Below are 20,260 nucleotides of genomic sequence, written 5' to 3' on the forward strand. Positions count from 1 at the left end.
GATATCGGTTGTAGAGATGTCTGCCTTCTCTCCAATATATTGGGCACCAAATAATATATTTGAAAGACTCTACGGCAATGTCTCTTTCCAGAAATCATGACCAGGTTACTCAAGATAATCCACAGACCTTGTTGTGAGCAGTTTCATGTAGAAACTATTTTCTTTCTCCCAAACTACACCCGTATAACCGTGTAGAAGGAAGCATGCGTCTACTGCTAGCTCACCTAGCACTACTGAGCTAGCTAATGTTACATCTCACGAGCACAAGCCTCTCATCCATGAGTAGATGCATGCTTCCTTCTGTCAATAGTTACAGTTGGTGTAGGGCAGTAGACAGAAAATAGTTCCTTCTAGTGTTGTACTACTAATACTGGAATCTAACCTCAATACAATATCTTGAAAAATATCAACATTCAATACCATTCTCAACACCATACGTTTGACATTAAGGCACACGATCTATGATTTATATTTAATGATAAATGAAACATGGCAACGATAACCTTTCTTTTACTGGTTAGGACTGTACTCACTACTGGTAAACAATAACAATAATTAAAATGTTTTTACATTATTGAAAACGATATTCGTCTTGTGGTAGTGCACACATTCAAAAGACAATAAGTGCTAGAAAAAAGCAAAACAAAACTGTGCCACAAAATCCTATATGCAACTAAAGTGAATGAGACGAATGACAAGTGCGAGAGAGGAGGCAGGGCTGTGGGGGAACTGCAGCGGTGTGTGTGTCAACCCACTGTTAGGGAGAGGGTAGAGAGCGAGAAACTACTATTGATAGAATTGATACCAACAAAAATGAGTATTGAAACCAGTTAAAATAGAACTGACATGTATTGATAAATCAACATATTTGAAAACACTAGTTCTTCCATGAAACTGCTCACAACAAGATCCATGAATTATCAGCGTAACCAGATCTTGATTTCAGTAAAGAGACATTGCTGTTGAATTTTTCAAATGCACTATTTTGAGGTATGAGCACCACAAGCTGAGTGCCATCTAGTTCTATTATATTCAAAGGAAGGCAGACATCTCTGCGGCCGATATCTCTGACACATAGCAACTCACACCAAAACAATCTAGACTGATTAACAGCACTACAGTTAAGAGGAAAAATATGCATTTTGATTTTGGGGTGGACTGTCTCTTTAAGCCTGTGTAAATATAAGACACTGATCAAAACAAAATAAGTACACAAGGATAAAAGTCAGACAGAAGTTTGATAAATAAAAGTGAAGACTGGATCAGGGGAAAAAGAAGAAACTGTAGAAGAAAACACCCAGTGACCCGCAGAGAAGACTAAACTACATCTTATTTCCTTTGTCATGGTGTATGATTCTTTCCATGCTCACATGTTAAGGAGTCCCTGCAGCTGCTGACCCAGAAATAAGTCTGCAGAACATGGCACGAACATGATCTCTGACAGAGAAAGTGTTTACAGTGTTTGTGAGTATGTGTGTGTGTGTGTGTGTGAGAGAGAGAGAGTGTGAGTGGCTTGTTGGTATGCATGAGAGTGTGTGCCTAAAGGCAGAGGGGTTGTGGCTGGCAGCGTACACAAACACACACATACACACACACACACACACACACACACACATGCTGATTCACAGTGCATGGGAGAAGGCAGCTGAGAGGCAACCAGGCTCTTTACAGCTGTAGGTGGAGTCGAGAGAAGCCACAATACGTATGGTGACACCAGCCTGTATATTCTCCACAATGTACACAAAATATTTAAATGGTGTGGTGCTGAAATGATTAGTCAGCGTTGTCCTCAGTGAATATTTTGCATTGCCTTCTACATTTGTTTGTGGGCTCTGGAGACTTGTATTGGGCATTTTCCACCATTTCAGACATTTGACAGGCTAAATAATATATTTATTAATTCAAAATAATCACACATATCACTCCCTCTTTCACTGCTGATTGTCCTATCTCTCGGATTCCTTTTTCTGTTGCAGTAGATTTGCTGTGTTTTCTGTGTCACTTCCTGGACATACCTGCATCTTGCAGCCTGACGGGGAGTCTGCTCTGACTGGCAGGGAGAATCTCCAGTTTAACAACATCAGAAGTGCTGGCAAGTAGCTGCGTGGCCTCCATCAGAGAGCAGTGCTCTGTGCTGGTCCCGTCTATAGACAGAAGGATGTCACCTGCGTGCAGCGCTCCACACCTGAGACAGTGAGAACAACTGTGTCAGGAAACCTTTCGTTTTACAACAAATTGTGTGTAAAGCGGTATACTGCAAGATGTAAGTCCCACCTTTCCACCACGCTGGCTGGCTTTATCTTGTCAATAATAATAACTTGTTTGCTCCTGTATATTGTTGTGGTGAGGCTGATCCCGAGGCTGGTGGATGGACCTTTCACTATCTCCACCAGCAGAGGGCCCGAGGCTTGCTGCACTGCCTCTGAAACAGATCATACACACAGATATGAGAGAGGCCTGTAAGATTACTGGACGCAGCTACAGCCACAAACACAACATATTAATATGTGTCTCTTTTACAGTCTTAACCGATGATGAACAGACCCCCAAAATATGAGTTATGATATGATTTACATTAGATGGATTTCCTGACCTGCTGATGCAATGACTTTGCCTTGAAGACCAAAGTGGATTATACTGTTTTTCAAATGGTTGGGTTTTTCACTGTGTAAATTCTCACAGGCAAAATACTGCACATTTTCCAATTAATTTGGCATTAATCTTTTCATAACGCCACAAAAACTGATAACAGGATTGGATTTAGTTCACTTACACCACAGGTGGACAAAATGTTTTTCATGTAGGTATCACAGTTACTGAATATGGTCTTGATAAACATCAGAGAGGGACAATGGGATGTAAAATATACTGGAAGTGTTGTCAGAGGAGGAGGTGGACACAGAGGAGCAGACAGACGACATGCTGCCTTTGAGGACATCACAGCAGAGACATATTGGGGAGGGCTGCAACATGCCAGAAATAACATTTAACAAAATGGTCCCTAATTCATAGGATTTTTATTCTACTGGGACATTTGCTTATAATGTGTTTTTATTTTAATCATTTCTGTTTAATATTATTTTGAACAGGGGGAACACCAGAGGGGTGCAAAGCTGTGAACATCACACTGGTGTAACTGGTGTTTGTATAACATGAGTTTATTCAGTTGGCTGTAGAGGATACTGGGTTATTGTATGCAAATCTCAATGAGAAATGACAAAAAGAAATACAACTTATTGCCCTTTGGCACAGTTCCTTAAACATTTAATTGTTCTGACTTAATGACAAACGGACATACCATTTTGAGTGCAGCAGGGAAGGTCTTTAGCAGGACAAATAAAGCTTGTACTTTATTTAACCAGATAAAAGTCTCAATGAGATTAAAAGAGGTTCCTGGCCAACACAGCAGCATAAACATTGTTGCAACAATAAACACAAACAGACAAATACAACTGTCACACACCACAAATGAGCAAGCACATCGTCTAGTTAAAATGCAGTACATAATAATACATTAACAGGTACAATTTTCTAAAATGATTTCAGTGAATATTTTAGGAGCAGTAACGGTGTTCACAGCAATGGAGAAAAACTTTGACTTAAACTGAAGAATGAATGCAGGGTGCGAACTACAGGTGAGCTAGGGGCGGCTTGGCTCCTCTTAATAAGACATGAGCACCCATGAAAACATCCATTCTTTATCTGTAACTGCTTATCCTATTCAGGGTCCAGGGTCACAGTGTCCTTCTCAGGACATTGGAAGAGAAGCAGGGTACACCCTGGACAGGTCGCCAGACTATCACAGGTCTGACACATAGAGACAGACAACCATTCAAACTCACATACGGGCAATTTGGAGTCAACGACTAACCTAACTTGCATGTCTTTTGACTTTAGGAGGAAGCTGGAGCACCCGGAGAAAAAACATGCTGACACTGGGGTGTAGCACCAAAGTTTGGACCCAATGAATATGTGTTCTCTGTGGGCCCCTCCCGCCCATCCTCTCTTGATCTGTCTCTCATATTCACCTTTTGAATTTTTTTTGAAGGTCAGTTTTCCTTTCTTTCTTTCAGTCTTCTCTTTTTTGGGAATTCCCTTTCCCAGAGAAAGACAAAACAGTGTACGTTAGTGCTCCAGCAGCATAAGCAGTCACTCACTCTGCTCTGGCTGAGTTTACAGATGAATCCTGGTGCAGAGGTGGACTAAACCATTCTGCGTCTTTGAGGGGTGAGAGGAGCCTCAGAGAGCTTCCATAATTTTCATACAAAGTTTAGTCTTTTAACCACTTTATACAGCCAATTTTCACTCAGTTAAGGCACTAATAAGTACAAAATTTGCAGATTAAACCAAACTATTCATTCCAGGCTTTTCAAGGACTCCCCTCCCAATGGGGCCCTTTGTAATCAGTCCCACTTAAACCTCCAGTATGATGCACTTGCATGCAAACTCCACATAGAAGCCGGCAGGTTCAAACCCAGAACCCTCCTGCTGTGAAGCGACAGTGCTGACTGCCCCACCTTGCTGCCACCTGAAGACATGATTTGTAAAATTTTGGAGGGTCTCTAACATACTAAGAACATGCTACTTTTGCTGTGCATCTTTATTCTTCTGTATCCTCATTATCATGGGTCATATGTGAAATCAGGCTATTATTGATGTATGCTTCATGCATGAGAGTGATTCATCACTAATTCACTTTAATAAAGATACCGGCATGCACGCTATATGCCCGTGTGGAGGTTTGATGTGGTCATTAACTGAGTATTAGAGATCAGATGTGTTGACAGAGAGCAAGCAGGCCAACATGCTCTCAGCTATCAATGTTTCTGAAAATAAAGTGAGCTACCTCAAAGGCCGTGGTGTAGTTTGCGCTCTGAAATCGTGTTTTAATTTCTCCCATTTTCGAAAATGTTCCTTATAATTTGTGAACCCTCTGACTGGTTTAGTCTGGAGGCAGGAGGTTTGGATCCTAAACTCCCACATACAGAGAGATAATGTGTGTCAAATGTCCTTGGTGACCTGCCCTATTTTGCACAGAGCAGTTTGTGATCTTGTGAAAGAATTAGTCACCATGACCAAACGGGGGTTATAATCTGTAGTGAATTCCTGTCTTCAGTGGCATATTTTACTACTCTTTGACCCAACTGTGGGGATATATTTGTTTTTTTTACATAAAAAAGATCTGACTTGCTCTGTACACTTACAGTCAGACTGATCTGTGTTTATTCCTTTTCACAACACCGTTTGCACCATTCACTGTGTTATATTTCATCAATAATTCACCTGCAGTAAAAGCTCCTCTGATACAGATGAGTAATACTCATTTTTTAAATAGATTAAGATTGAACCTGCCATGATTCAGGAGTGAAGAGAGATCCACACACTATAATAGAACACTGACTATTACCCATCTACCCTTTCCCTGTTCAATGTGTGCTCTTGGGCCAGTGTGACTCCCCTGGTGGCATCTCCAGCACCGACACTCACTCACATCCACGCTGCCGAACGGCCACTTTATTTACCCTCAGAGCAATGCTGCCCTACCATGCCTCCACATATTCCCTGTGTGTGTGTGCTCACCCATGACAGAGACGTCATACTCAATCAGGAACAGAGCTTCCTGGCCGCTCTGCATCAGCATGGTCAAAGCGTCGGCGTGCTTCTCTCTGTTTAAAGGCATCCCGTCGACGCTCAATACTCGGTCTCCGGCCTTCAAAGTGCCCTCTCTGGAGAAACGCGGGAGGAGAAAGGAGGCAAAATAATAAAACACGGGCGACCGGCTCGAGATGCTCATACAAGCGTTTAAGCACCAGTCACAGTAAATCATTAAACAGTTCCACATGAGTGTTCCCTCCCAGGTGAGATGAAGGATAAAAGAGATAAGCTGCTGTAAAGTCTTTGATGGTGAATTATGTTTGCTCCAGTGTTCTGGTGCACTTGGTTTTCGTAGGGAAAAGTAAAATGTTGCATTAGCCTCAGGATGAGTGCTGCCCTTTCTGTTTTGAAGATGTTTTATATGTGTCACAGCCACAATTTCAAGCGCCGGCCTGAGCGTAAAGACATAATGTGCATAGAGATGTTGTGGATCTAAAGCACAATTCTCAATCATCTAATCCCATATGGCTGCACATAAATAGTTTCATTGCTGTTGTAGTAAAACACTTCCATTAGTCCATACATCTAAATATAAACATATAGAACCATGCATGCACGCACACATACAATCATTTGAATAGGCTCATTCATGCATGATCGAGACTCGTATATAGCTCCACATGTATACACACAAACACTAACTCATCTAGCCACGTCCTCACCTGTCAGCAGGACCTCCAGGCCTGACGTATGTAACCACCAGAGGACGAGACCTGCGCCAGTCCTCGTGGAAGCCTCCTAAAAACAAACAAAACACACAACATAAATCAGTGCAAACAGCTTATTATTTTTACTGATGGATTTACACAAAAACATCCGGTCCACCTACCTCTCATGACGAACCCGAAGCTGTTTCCCTCCTTGTGTAAACACACCTCTATGGTTTTGGTTAAGACTCCTGTGGGGTTCTGGACTAAGAGCAGACAGCAAAGGACAGACTCAGGAAATTAATGCTATGATTTACTAGAGCAGTGTTAGCAATGTGGAAGGCGTTCACCAAAGTTTGATTATAGTGTCATCTGAGTGTATAAGTGCTGAATCTTGAGAATGAACAAAGCATTGTGGAAATATGTTTAATTATTCTCAGTGGAGAAATTAATTCTCTGTATTTGACCCGTGCTAATGATTTCAGAGCAGTGAGCAGCCACAGCGCAGCGCCTGGGGACCAAGTGTGTTTCTGAGGCCAGTGCCTCGATCGAAGAAACCCAGTAAGTATTGATCTGGTGATTTGCAGGTCGAAAGATGTCTAGATGTTGAAGTTAAATTGGGGCTAATTTTGGCTGAGCATTTATAGATGTCTAGGTTATTCTGATCTGCAGCACAAATACATGGTAGCAGGAAAAAACTAATTGGCACAGAATGACCAAAACTTAGTAACATTTGCTGCTGAAAAATATTTATTTTTGATTTTGAGGTGAACTTTCCCTTTAAGGACACCTGCTGCTCCACTCATGCTCTTTTCTTGCTCCTTCCATCTAAAAAACATTACCGGAGCATCAGATCACACACCATCTGTCTCAGTAACAGCTTCTTCCCTCAGGCAGTCAGGTTGCTGAACAGTTGACGCATCCAAGCGCATTGCACGTTGTTGCTGTATATTGCATGCACTGTATATTGTGTGTAGTGTTCCTTTCTTGTTGTCTGGGGATGTGTGCCCTTTGTGTACGGCAGAGTGTCCCACTGAGCACAAGCATTTCACTGTATTTTTAATACACAAGACAATAAAGCTGAACTTTAACTTGATATGTTAATGCTACAAAAGTACAGTGTTTTGGAAGATTTTACCTTTTCACCAAACTTTAGCCCTAGAAATCATAAGCCAGGCGTTTCTTTTGGTCTGCAGCCTTCACTAATCAGCCTTTTTATTAATCCATTTCCTACCTTTGTGCATTTGAGCACTTTCTCTAAACGTCTTAGCATGTGTTGCACTAACAGGCTCAATATTCAAGCTGAACTTCACCTACCGAATGGAGGCAGCTCGTACTCCACCTCCAGCACAACTCGCTCCCCGATGTTCTTCAGCAGGCTGATGATCTCATCGTGGCGAAGCTTTGACAGGTTGATGCCATTCACTGACTTGATGTAGTCGCCTACATTCAGCTGGTCACTCCTGTGGAAAGTATGGACATATCATCAAGATTAAAGTTAGGCATAACTGGAAACTGTCCCGGGGCCCTAAAAAGCTGCAGATTCACTGCATGTCACTTGGTTTTTGGAACTGCAAGTTTGAGGGGTTTACTTCTAAAATCTGCTGCAGGTCGCTGTTCTTTTAATTCAAGACTGTTTCCCGTTCTGCACTGTAACTTTTATTCTTATGTTTTATACCTGTTTTATTCTATTTATAGCTTGTTTTAATTTTGTATTCTCTTAGCTCTTTAATGAGTGTTTTTAATTGTATTTAAATGTCCTTTTGTAATGTGTTTCTTCTGGCCCTCTGTATGTAAAGCGCTTTGAGTTGCCCTGTTGCTGAAATTTGCTTTCTAAATAAACTCGCCTTGCCTTAAATTCAAAACATCTATAATGTGAGAGATGTGGCTTATGGCATCAAACCCCACAGAGTGTTATCAACAACTCTAAAGAGCTTTTTAGCCATGTTTAGCTCATCTATTGGTTTGACAGCACACACCTTTCATTTTCATCTCTCTAAACTCACTGTAAGCCACCTGTTTGTTACAGTTAGGCCCAACCATGGATGGATTACACCTTTTTGACGACATTAGGTCTGGTTCTTGAACTGGGTCCTTTCAGGACTGCTGCAACCTTGGTGCCATCCAGCGAACCAGCCCGCGTTTCCACTAGTTTTGATCAGAATCATCGTAATCAAGGATGTGCCATAAACACAGAGCATTGTATAGTGCACTACATAAGTTAACAGTAATAGCAAGATGGTGGATCGCATTGATTAGCCTCCCTGCAAACTTTTGTTCTGTTACTACAGATATCTGTTTAAATCAAAAAGCAAGTATGGAAAAATGGTAAATAAGATCACTGCATGATATTTTTTTAACCAATGATTACTCTCTTAACATCTCTGTAGTCAACTTCTCCATACTCTTTTTCCCACCTATAGAGTGTGGCAAGCCCAGTGATGTCATCACAGCTCGCACTTCAGGTTAAGAAAAACCTGCTAATTTTTGATTACAGCTGGGAGCTAACTTTTCAGATTCTGAACCAATTTAGTTTTGGTCAAAACGCTTCAAATGGTTCAAAATTAGGTGCAGGAACCAGAAGAGAACCCATTCCATGTTGGTGGAAAAAGGGGTAAAGAGTTGTACCAACCAGGAAGAGACTGAAAACGACCTCAAAGAAACATGATGTGACTTCAAAGAGATTTAAAAAGATAAAAAGATGCAAAACAGCTGTAAAGAGACACAGACTCACAGTGACTATAAAAAGGGGCAGAACAACCACAGAGACACAAAGAGACCGCAAAACGACCCAAAGCAATCATAAAGAGACTCAAAATGACCACAAACAGACACAGAAATAACGTGATGTGCGATGACTACAGAGAGATGCAAACAACAACAAAGAGGCTAAACAACTGTAAAGTCTGTGTGTCTTGCTCCTATGCAGGAGAGGTGGCAGGTGTCTGAGAGTTGACATGTCTGTGCCTAGAGGCCCATTGTCTTATAATGCACCCATGGGCCCATGAGCACATTTTGGAACCGGGATCCTCCAACAAGTTGATCCGGTAATGATCAAAATGAGATACAACTGTCTGATGTAAAATTAATATTCTGGCTGTTGTAACTGTGTGTAAGTGGCAGAAATAGAACAAGTGGTTGCTTGTATTAATTTGTATCCAATGATAACTTTACTATTAATCTCTTAGCAATATGTAGATTAACACACAGAGCTGTGCAGATGAGTGAGTGAAGTCTCTCCTCTTCAAACTCAAATGATTGTACATGCCGTCTCACATATGACATTATGAGTCAACACTGCTCGTTGGAGGGCTAATTAATTAAATAGATGTTCTGCCCTGCTCACCCCATCTCACCTTTGGGCTACTGCCAATCAGCCGTGACAACAGACAGAGAAAGACGACTTGACCAGCAGAGCCGACCGCCGGCCTGGCATCCGGTCCGGTCCCATCACACAGCGTCACTGCCAGTCTCTCTCGTGTCTCTCTGTCTGTCTGTCTGCGTGTCTCTCCACCCAGTAAATTAGCTAGCACTTCCACACAAGCATGCTCAGCTGTGGGAAGACAAGCTGCTTGGAAGAATTAGCACAGTGTCTGTCTTTAAACCTCTTTGGACTTGACAAGCGATGGCATATTTGGCCAAGACATTTTCAGAGGGGCTGTGTCATTCCTACAAAACTGTGTGTGTGAGTGTGTGTGTTACACTTCAGTCACACGCTGCTTAATCATCATGAAACGTGAGTCCTCTGCTACATTTTCCCTTCATGTGGTTGATGTTGGGGAAAATTAGTTTAATGGTGTTGACATCTGGGAAAATTTGTTTAATCGAATCTTAATTAAGCAAAAAAAAGGTTCACAAAAGACTTATGTTGAATAATTACCCCCTTGCAGTGATTTAAATGTGAACTGATCATGAAAAAATGAAAATATTAACATCTAAATCAATTCATAAACACGTCTTATATGGTTTCTTGGCTCTTACGTGTGACAGCATCAACTTGATCTAACCCAACGCCTACAGTCCTGCAGTTAAAGCGAGCTGGTGTAACTTTGCAACACGTGCATGTTTTTTGGGAGCAGAATAACAAGTCCAGACAGCTCGGTGTAGTTGCCAGCTTTTAACCGCATCACAGAGCAGTGATCTCACCTGGCAGCTAGCCCACCTGGCCGTAGGTTTGACACTCTGGGCTTGCCGTCCTTATCGGAGCCTCCGGAGATGGTGAGGCCAAGGCTGCTGCCTTCCCTTTTCATCAGGTCCACCGTGGTCACTCCTCTGTACTCCTCTGCTGACAGATACAGACACAGGCACAGATCCACAGTCAGCATTAGTATCTGCTTGACAGAATCACCCTGTCTGAGAGGCAACTAAAGACTTTTTTTCTTCATCTTTCTCTCCTGAATCTCTCACAGAAATGCCCTCTGACACACGACCACACACTTTATTTTCTCACTTTCCTGTCCTTTCCTTGTTCTTTCAAATCTCTCAGTCTGAGTGAATCTTTGTGACGGGCTCAGGAGGAGGAGGAGGAGGACGAGGACAGAGTCTGTTTTATTAATAGCACACTAAATACTGATAATGAAAAGAAATGCAGTGTATTATCACAAAAGGGGCACTCATTGAAAATTACAGTGAACTCATTAGGTCATACAGTCAAATCTAAGTGTATCCTTAAGTGATTGAAAATGAGTTTCTTGATGGATAAGCGGCGTTATAGTGTCATCAGAGGACCCACTCTGTCTTGTGGTCCACATTGTGCTGCGCTGTTAAATCGTTCTACGTGAAGTCTACCAAGAGTGGTTTAGTGCAAATGACAGGTATGCCACACAAGCATTTTTTTCACCTTATCTAAGCATTCAAAACAGTGCAACATCAAGCAAAACACAGCAGACACATGGCTCTGCACGCACACGGACAAAAATGACTCTTCTTGTTTTTGAGGACGCGGGAGCATGAATCAGATAACAGATAGAAAATAAAATGTCACTTTTGACTGGATTGTACCTGAGAAGCTGCGCCTGCAGGACGAATGGGATTGGTCAGCTGCCCCGGACTCCTTGCTCCCCTTAGAGTATGGTCCTTCATCTGAGGAGACAGCAGGGAGGTATGGAAGTGCTGTTATGAAGCAGCTGAAGCTGTGGTGACATGTAGGGAAACTCTGCAGCAGAAAGCTAAGTGAACATCCATTGCAAATCATGACAGCTGCACATGTTAATGCTTTGAACTGCACTCTGGGTAATGTGGGGCCTGCGCGGGGGGAGGGAACAGAACTTAGCCAACATTCATCCATCAGGCTTGACTCTCAACTTTAAAACAGTGATCAGCCTGAAATCAGGACCCTGGAAGGTCACTCCAATTTGTTTCCACAATCCTACAAAAGGTTCAAGGGCTTTAAATAGCTCCTCTCTGTGTGCAGCAGAGACCCTCGAAAACCATTAATTTAACACAAGAATACATTTGCGGCGAGCTTGATGTATGCAGCTACTAAAGCATGGGAATTTTCCTGAAGGAACAGCACGCGGTTAATGGACTGTTCGGGCATGGAGAGAAAATCATCATTTTCATGTCATTTACAGCAGCTGCTACAGAACGCTGGGAAACGTTCAATCTGCTCTGCAGGGAAACTGATTTTTTATTTTCTACCCACAGTGGGACCCACTGCTGACAGAGCACAGGGCTGGCCTCAGATTAGCAGAGCCACGGCTCGGCCATCTGAACCTGAATGGAACCACACAAGCACGTCAGCAGTCACAGTGATGAGGAAACGGACTTGGCACTTCTCTAATCCTGTCCACTGCGGATTACCTTTTCAGCTGTCCGGCACAGTGATTGAACATCATATTACTAACTTAAAGATAAGCTGTGCCAAGGCCTCTTTTAAGAGTGGAGGGGCCATGTTGGTGCCTCGCGCTACAGGCATCAAACTTATGAAACAGTCTGGATTTCTTGAAGTGGGGTTGTATGAGGTTCTTATCCAGAGTCAGTGTGTTACATACAGACGGCAGCAGTCTGCATGCCCCACATTTGGAGAATCATGCAGGACAACCGTCACAGAAATTAAGCAATATACTGCTGTGGACCCTTTATTTAATCAATGGCTTCAGTTCCCAATCTATGCAACTGTCAGAGCCACCAGACTCCATTGACAAAAACATTAATTTTATCTCACTGAACACAGGAGTTGCTGCTCTGCTGCAGCCTCCATCAGATAGTTTGTTTGAGTTATTGTGGGACTTTGGTGAGGCTCCTGGGTTCATCTATGCTAAATTACTGTTTTTCTCAATGGAGCATGGCTTTGAAGAGAGTGACATAAGAGCTTCAGTTCCTGGTTGGAAAGCGCTGTCTGTGGCAAAATAAAGTGGTCCGTGGTTAACACAGAGACTTTCACGTTTTGTTCTATGACATAAGCCAGTATATACCCCACAATGAATTTTGAAGCCTTCATGTGTCTTATAAAAGGAGGTTGCTAACAAGTGGCTCAATGAGACACAACATCATCACACTGACCACAGCTTTACAACGTCGTTGTGGTATGGATTTTAAATCATGTGACTGTAGTGTACTGTAAAACTTCAATTAAAAGCCCAGTTCCTTTTACTAGCCCAGTGTGGCTACACATTTTGACAAATATACGCCTGTCTCAAATAGATGCCTGGTCTGGTTGCCAAGCAGTTCATTTTTCTTTACAGACGTTCTTTGCATGTATAAAAGCAGGTTGATGGCTACCTCAAATGATGTGTCCATTCCTTGATTACCCTGTAAGTTATTCATATTCCTTTAGTCCATAAGGGCTCAGATCAAAAGAATCAAAAGGGTTTTTCATAAAAAAATAATCCAAGTTGTGAGGATTGTTTAACAGGATAAAGTGGTGATGTGTCGGTATGCCGGGTGCCGTAATCCTCAAGTGCCATAACTCTGTCTTTCTCTGATGCGCTGTCTGCCTGGGCTACTAATTGAAGATTTATGGTAACACACTATGGAAAGATACCTCATACAACCCAACTTCCAAACATCCGAACTGTCCCTTTAAGTCACCACAAGCCAACAGTATCTTCTCTGATTGTGCAAAAAAACAGATTTTAAAAACTTTTTTTTTTCTAACAACCCAAATATTCAGAAACTGTTTTTAGAAACCAGATGTTTTAAATTTGTTCGGCGGGAGAGACACAGATATTAGGTGAGGTGAAAGGACAGGTGCACGCTGGTGTTTATGGCGGTAAGTTAACTTGGTACTTTGTTATCTTCAACACCAGACTAACATTGCTGCAATTTGCGTCAAAAATATTAATGTTAGCCTACTTCTTCTCAGAGTTACAATATCCAATATGAGTTTACATGACACGATACACTAATTTTTAGACAAAATGTGACTTACACTGTCCGAAGATGTCATTAACTCCGATGAACGGGGAAATAAACGCTCATGAATTAGCATCGTTAGCCCACTCCTTGTAGCTAGCTCCGAACTTCCTTGATAATCATCATATTTTAATGTTTTCTTCAGTGTCACAGTAATCCAGTGATAGTTGTCTGCACATCCATGTGTACACTGCAAACAGGGACTGCTAATAGATAATTCGGCATACTTGTAATGGTGTCAATTTGTCTAAAAGTAAATACAAATATAGGCTAAAATAATTAGCATAAGTTGTAGCCCGCAGCTAACTCACCAATCCACATTGTATTTCCTGTTTACTTCCTTGTTTACATCAAGGAGTCTTTACAGATTCCTTGGTTTACATCACCTAAAATTTAGACTGTGATTATCTATCAAACAGGAACAAGACAAAGAATAATAATTGGAATGAGAAAATCTATTTTAGTCAAATTTACATAGACATACATAGATAAATAGACAACGTGTTTGGGCTGCACGATAATTTTTATATTTGATATCGCGATTATTTATCACGATTTTTCATTAATTTTAGGCACAAGGTTGTTTTTTGTTGCAGTTTCACATTTTAATAAACAGAGCGCTGCTTTCACTTCCATGTTGTAAGCTGCTGTATGGATAGGATATTGGGCCTCATGCAAGAAGTGATATACGAACAAATTTTCTCTTACTGTTGTTCATATCCACAATTTGTTTGAATTTTGTTAGTACACATTGATTTCTGGGATTCACCGATGTTTTCTTATATTCGCTCTAATGTTAGGAAAGAGATAATTTTATGAGTGATCAAGAGCACTCTTATTAAGATAAGAGAAAAACATCTCGTTTTCACAGTCCGTACATTAATTGTGATAGCATGGAAACATGAGTTTTAAATGTGAGGACCATAAAAATGGATGAATATATTATAATCAAATTAAAATTATATGTTTCAGATGAATTATAATGATTGAATTATTACATATGTGGGCTAAAGATATGTTATTGGTCCATTGATCCCAATTTCTGTAATTTCAATTACCGTAAGTCCGTCTGCTAAACAGTGGTAGAATGTAGCTAAGTGCATTTACTCAAGTATCGAAGTGCAAAGTTGAAGTACTTTTACTTTACCAGATAATCATAATCTCCTGCAACTATTCCACTCCACTTCAGAGAAAATAGTAAACTTCTTACTCCATTACAATTATTTAATAACTTTAGTGACTTTACTAATAAAACTTTTTGGGCACAAACAACATAAAAATATACCAGTGCATCTGAAGCGATTAGTCGATTGATTAGAAAATTTATTTTCAGCTATTTTTATAATAATTTAAGTCAATTTAATGCAAAACATTTAATAGTTACAGCTGTTTTTCCATTTAATTAGTTTATTTTTTTATATTTCATTGATTAGAATTTTCTGCATTGAGTATAGTACTCTTGTATTTTCTCTTAACAGAAAGTGAGTATTGTGAAAGAATGTTGCTGCATAAGGCCCATTGTCTCAATTTCGTCTGAGGTGTGTCCACACCGTCCCCAATCAAAGTCAGCTAAAGCAGGATCTACTTCCATGTGCTCTAGAGGTCTGAAATTAGACCTGCCAGTTAAGACGTAATATCCCAGTCCTGACAGTATATCAATCTGACATGAACAATACCATTCCCCATTCTCCCAGTTAAGTCTTGTGTGGTGATTTGTAAAGACTGAGATGGGGGAAAAAAGTACTCTGAGGGCATCAAACAGACTGCATTCTCTCTGTCTGCATCAAGTTTCCACATCTGCCCAGCTGAAGATGAGGCCTTTAGACAGCTGAGAGGCATAGATCCTTTGTCAAACCTTCTCTGACCTGAAACCTCTGGGCAAGAAAATCCAGCTCTCTTCAGAGTCGGACTTTAACAACAGAAATATCTTAACTGGTCTTGGCATATTGTGGCAATGTATAGAACATACATATGCATACTATGGTATTTCACACTAATTTACACACATCCTTGCACAAATATCCTGTCCAGTAGCTGTGAGGCACAAACAGAGTGAGTGACACATCACAAACACATCAGGCCGGGCAAAAGCCTCGTAACCATGCGGGCTCCTGAGGGCTGTGACAGTCCAGCAGCTGTCATTGCAGTCAAAAGGCAACATTAGCTCTGGGTAATGCAGACCCCAACGCTCTGCACGTGACTGAACGCCACTGTACCATCAAGCCATCCCCCAGCCATTCTCCTCCAGCTTAAAATAACCATCATCTAACCCTAACGGCAGGAATTAAAATCAGGATGGAGCTGATTAATAAACAGCCTCAACTATTGTTAAAAAAACAAATCTGTTGTCTTTGAAGAGGAGGTTAGTGAATGGCTGATGGTTTGCAGAAGAGCTGCGTCTAAAGGACCTCGGAGCACCGCACAGACTAAAATAAAATTCTGTGCTACTGCGTAAATATGTGAGTTAATTAACTCCTGGTTTAATTCAGGGCACTGTATGCCATCCCTCTCGTTACCAATCAGAATGTAGGTTAAATATGAGGGCGGCACTCACATTGACAATGAAATCATAACGCTATTTTCAGATGTAAAACTTTATTTATAAACGGGGGCCCTGCCAGACCCAGTTTACGTTGCTATATCTGCCCCAATTACACATGGCAGGATGGTATGCAGAGCTGGTGGTCAAGTCCACTAACATTTATCTCCAATCAGAACCACTAATACATGCATTGCAATGACTCTACATGAAATTATTGTGCATGGATTACAAATTAGAGGGGATGTTTTCCAGCTGCAGTGGCTGTCCCTCAGGTGAACTACACATTTAAGACATAAGCCGCTCTTTACAGGTGATCCAGGTGACACAAATCCTCCACTACAACACTCTGCAAAGATCAAAGTGTGGCGCTCTCTTACCAATGCTGTTTTTGGTGTCCCTCCTCAGACCACACAGCATGGCTGTAGTTTAGTCAGCGCAGCCACCCCTCGGGAAGTAACCTTGCTGATCTGTAGTAGTGGGCAGAGAGCTGAGGTTTCACCTGAGGTAAAAGGGGCTCAGCCGCTCAGATAAAATACCATCTTCGTTTCTTCACTCCTCTGCCAACATTTCCTTTAACCTTTGTCCCCGTTTTTAAAACCAAGCGAGGAATTAAGCTCTGGAGGGCGAATCTGATCCTCAGATGGTCTCTAGTTCCCCTCTCTATTTAAACTTAGTGACAAAAAGATGTTCTTCTCAGTCCTCAAAAACCTACCAAGCTCTGTTTTCCTATAAAATCCAAAGCAATGGTTCATGTCCTTTTCTTGCCATCTTGCCGTGGTTCCATTTTTGAGCTATTCTCACTAATCAGCCGTCCTTTTCCAGAGGGTTTATCATCCCTTGTTCATACACTCACATGAGCTCACACATAACCCTCCTCTCTCGTACAGAGCAGCAGAGAGTGTGTTTGCTCTCTGTCTCCCTCCCTCTCTCCCCCTGCCAGAGGGGTTCAGTGAGGCAGGCACACATGATCGTCACTCCCTCCCCCAGCACTCACACACACACACACATGCACACACACACTTTATCCACATTTCCCACCAAGTCAAACACCCCTTATATGCACATCCTCAAACCCACCCACACACGTTCACACACACTGAGATAAGACACGACACTCTACACACTCAACTCTCTGCACAATTAACACCACCTGCACATTCATTGTCAGACTGAGCCCCGCACTGTCATGTTTTTTCTCACATAGAGACTGCACCCATTTTTTGCACAGCCCGTATCTACACAGTGCTAGTATCTCTCCCTCACACGCTCACACACACACACACACACACACGCACGCACATTCATATTAGCATGTGCATATGCATAATTCCTGTGCAGAACAGCTGCCTGTTTGAGATGTCTAGCTGTTGAAATGTTATTCATAAAAGTGCAGTTGTCGTGCACAAAGCTGTGATGACAGATTCTAACTGTCATACTGTGGTCAAGTGAAAGTAAATGAGTGTTGTTAAAACAGAAGCAAAGAAGGAACACTTCAAATCTGAGTGACTGTGTGAAATTGGGCTGCAACTAAAGATGATTATCATTGTCAATTAAACTGTAGGTCATTTTCTCCCTAGAAAACTCTCTGTTATCCTTTAAGAACTCTGATTGCACCTTGTACTTCACATTCCCCATTAATCAATTTGTTTTTTGGTCTATAAAATGTCAGAGAGTGGTGGAAAGGTAAATAAGTGTTTCCCAAAACCCAAAACAATGTCCGCAAATGTCTTGTTTTGTCCACAACCCAAAGACATTCAGTTTACTGTCATAGAGAAGTAAAGAAAACACAAATATTCATATTGAAGAAGTGGAAATGAAAGAATTCTGACTTTCCTTCTCTTAAAAAATCACTTAAAGCGATTAATTGTTTATCAAATTAGTTGGCAATTAATTTAATATCTGACAACCAATCGATTGTTTGCTGCTGCTTTAGTGTGAGAGTTAAATGCATCTCATGTTTTCCCCTCAGGATTTTGAGAGGACCCTCTGCTAATCCAGGCCCCACTGAAGTCCCTCCACCCAAACACAGAGGGACTAACTGGTGTTCTGACTGACCCGTCGCCACACCTGTCAGACCATTTGCCATGCACACAAGCCTCGACGCCTGCCACTTCCTGACCCCCACTGCAGCCACCACCACCAACCACAACAACAAACGCCCTCCTCCAGCCTCCCTGGCAGCTCCTCCGGGCCTCGTCTGCCTCATTTGTTCTGGTCACTGCGAACAAATAGTTGTCATCGCTGAGACTTTGTAGGCAGGTAAGTAAATCAAATAACAAGGTACAACACCAGAATACACGCACAATGTGAAATTACACCCTCTGTTTCTACAACTGCTTATTTTACAGATGCGTAAAGTGATTACAAACAAACATTTCCATGTTTCTACCCGCTGTTGCGCAGAGCCTAATTAGTCAGCTGTTCCAGTGGACACAATACTCTTCGGTGTAGATAATTTCCTCCGAGACTTTTGTCCTTAATACCCCATTTACAATGTGAGCGAGCACAGTCTTTCAGAGCGAGACTAATTAATTTCTAGCACAATAAAGAGAATCGCGAGACAGAGCAGTGTGTTGGACTGATAAAACCCCTGGGGAACAGGGCGGCAAACGTTGGGTTATAATAAAAAATTGACTCTTTTGCACTTCCTGTAGACATTACTGATGTAGAATGAGTGATGATATAATTATTTGATTAAGAGAGCAGATTTTTTTGCAGTGACATTGGCATATAAATAGAGGTTAGGAACACTAAAGCTAAAAAGAAACAAAGCAGAGCAGAATTTAAAAACACTAAACAGGTGCTGAATATTTAACACCTGCAACTTTGTTCACTATTTAGAGCAGCTGTGTAAATGTTTCCACTCTTTCATCTACAGTACTGTAATAATTACCCCTCTGCAAACAGCCTACATTCCATTAAACACAGACAAAGTGGGTATTCTAGGCAGGAGGCCCTGAATCTCTTAACTCGCTGCTCAATCAAACTGACCACACTGCCATCTTATGGTGATGAGATCCAGTTGCAAGTGAAAGTCTAAAAAGCAAAATGACTAATTCACTTGTCAGCCAGCACAGATCAGTGTGTGACAAAAAAAGAGCCGGAGGATAAGGATGTGTCACACACACTCATGCTTCCAGTTTGCAGCAGGGTTCACCTTTAAGGTCGGCCAAAAGCCCAGATCTCAGTCAAGCGAATGCTCAGTTAACAGGCCTGCTGCACACAAACAACTCACGTCTGTTTCTAAATTCATTCAGGTGATGTATGTCGGGGGAATGACAGATAAACTTGAAGAAGATATTTTGTGGAGGCACCAAAACTCCTCTTTTTCCTGCATGAATTGGCAGAACTTTCAAGTCTCACATGTCTTGTTCTAAAATATCAAAGGCATCAACTGCATACATTACCATTTCCCCAGAGATTACGCAGCCCTCCCGTTGGCTTTTACCTTTGGTTCTCCCTCTGATGATGCCCAGCCGACATCTGAGAGAAAACGAGAACATCCTCCTCTTTCCTCCAGCAGACCGGCTGCCTTTCCTCAGGGAATCTGTCTGAGGGAAAGCGAAGGAGAGCTGCTTGGGAGTGAGGCGCCCCTTTCCAAACGCTACCCTTGCTGACATGTTCATTTTCTGAGCAGTGCCAAGGAAAAAACAGATCCTGTCCTCTTCCTGACACTCTCACCATCTCTTAGACATCGCAGTCTCTGCCCGTCCTGCTGTTCTCGTGTTCTCCTCCTTCTTTGGAGAACTTCCAGTCCTCTCAGGTGCAAAACCCGCGCCACAAACAGGTGCAGGTTCTTTAAATAAAGGAAAGATTCAGATCCAACACTGTGTCTGTTTTTCCCCTCAACCAGCATTGGTAACTCACTTCCTTCAGTTCCAAACAGCCACAAGCTGACTGGCTAAATAAATGTTATGTTTTTGCATCTCTGGCAATGTCAGTTTTGCAGGAACAGATGGCAGAGGGCTCAGGGCTGTGGGGCACAGCTTGCCTGCCAGAATGCAATGGAAACTTTCTCTGCAGGGAGTCGGCTCTGCAACATCGCAAAACAATATACAAT

General features: G+C 41.9%; 1 protein-coding gene across 6 annotated transcripts in view; it reads right to left on the reverse strand.

Moving 5' to 3' along the window:
* The window catches only part of LOC117258328 (glutamate receptor-interacting protein 2-like), a 48,751-nt gene extending 28,696 nt beyond the window's left edge, over nucleotides 1-20,055 (reverse strand). For 3 of the 6 annotated variants that reach the window (XM_033629129.2, XM_033629127.2, XM_033629132.2), the window contains exons 1-9: nucleotides 19,649-20,051; nucleotides 11,304-11,384; nucleotides 10,449-10,587; nucleotides 7,620-7,765; nucleotides 6,485-6,568; nucleotides 6,318-6,393; nucleotides 5,581-5,726; nucleotides 2,275-2,422; nucleotides 2,016-2,185 (exon numbers count right to left, since the gene is read on the reverse strand). In XM_033629129.2, the coding sequence (XP_033485020.2) occupies nucleotides 2,016-2,185; nucleotides 2,275-2,422; nucleotides 5,581-5,726; nucleotides 6,318-6,393; nucleotides 6,485-6,568; nucleotides 7,620-7,765; nucleotides 10,449-10,587; nucleotides 11,304-11,384; nucleotides 19,649-19,826 (1,168 nt within the window). In that variant the 5' untranslated portion in view covers nucleotides 19,827-20,051. Of the gene's footprint in view, nucleotides 1-2,015; nucleotides 2,186-2,274; nucleotides 2,423-5,580; nucleotides 5,727-6,317; nucleotides 6,394-6,484; nucleotides 6,569-7,619; nucleotides 7,766-10,448; nucleotides 10,588-11,303; nucleotides 11,385-16,577; nucleotides 17,102-19,648 lie in introns of those variants that run through there. The other 3 variants (XM_033629128.2, XM_033629131.2, XM_033629130.2) reach the window with 3 other exon arrangements.
* Between the last annotated feature and the right edge of the window lie 205 nt (nucleotides 20,056-20,260).

The sequence above is a fragment of the Epinephelus lanceolatus genome, chromosome 8 (assembly GCF_041903045.1).
Source record: "Epinephelus lanceolatus isolate andai-2023 chromosome 8, ASM4190304v1, whole genome shotgun sequence".
Lineage (NCBI taxonomy): Eukaryota > Metazoa > Chordata > Actinopteri > Perciformes > Serranidae > Epinephelus > Epinephelus lanceolatus.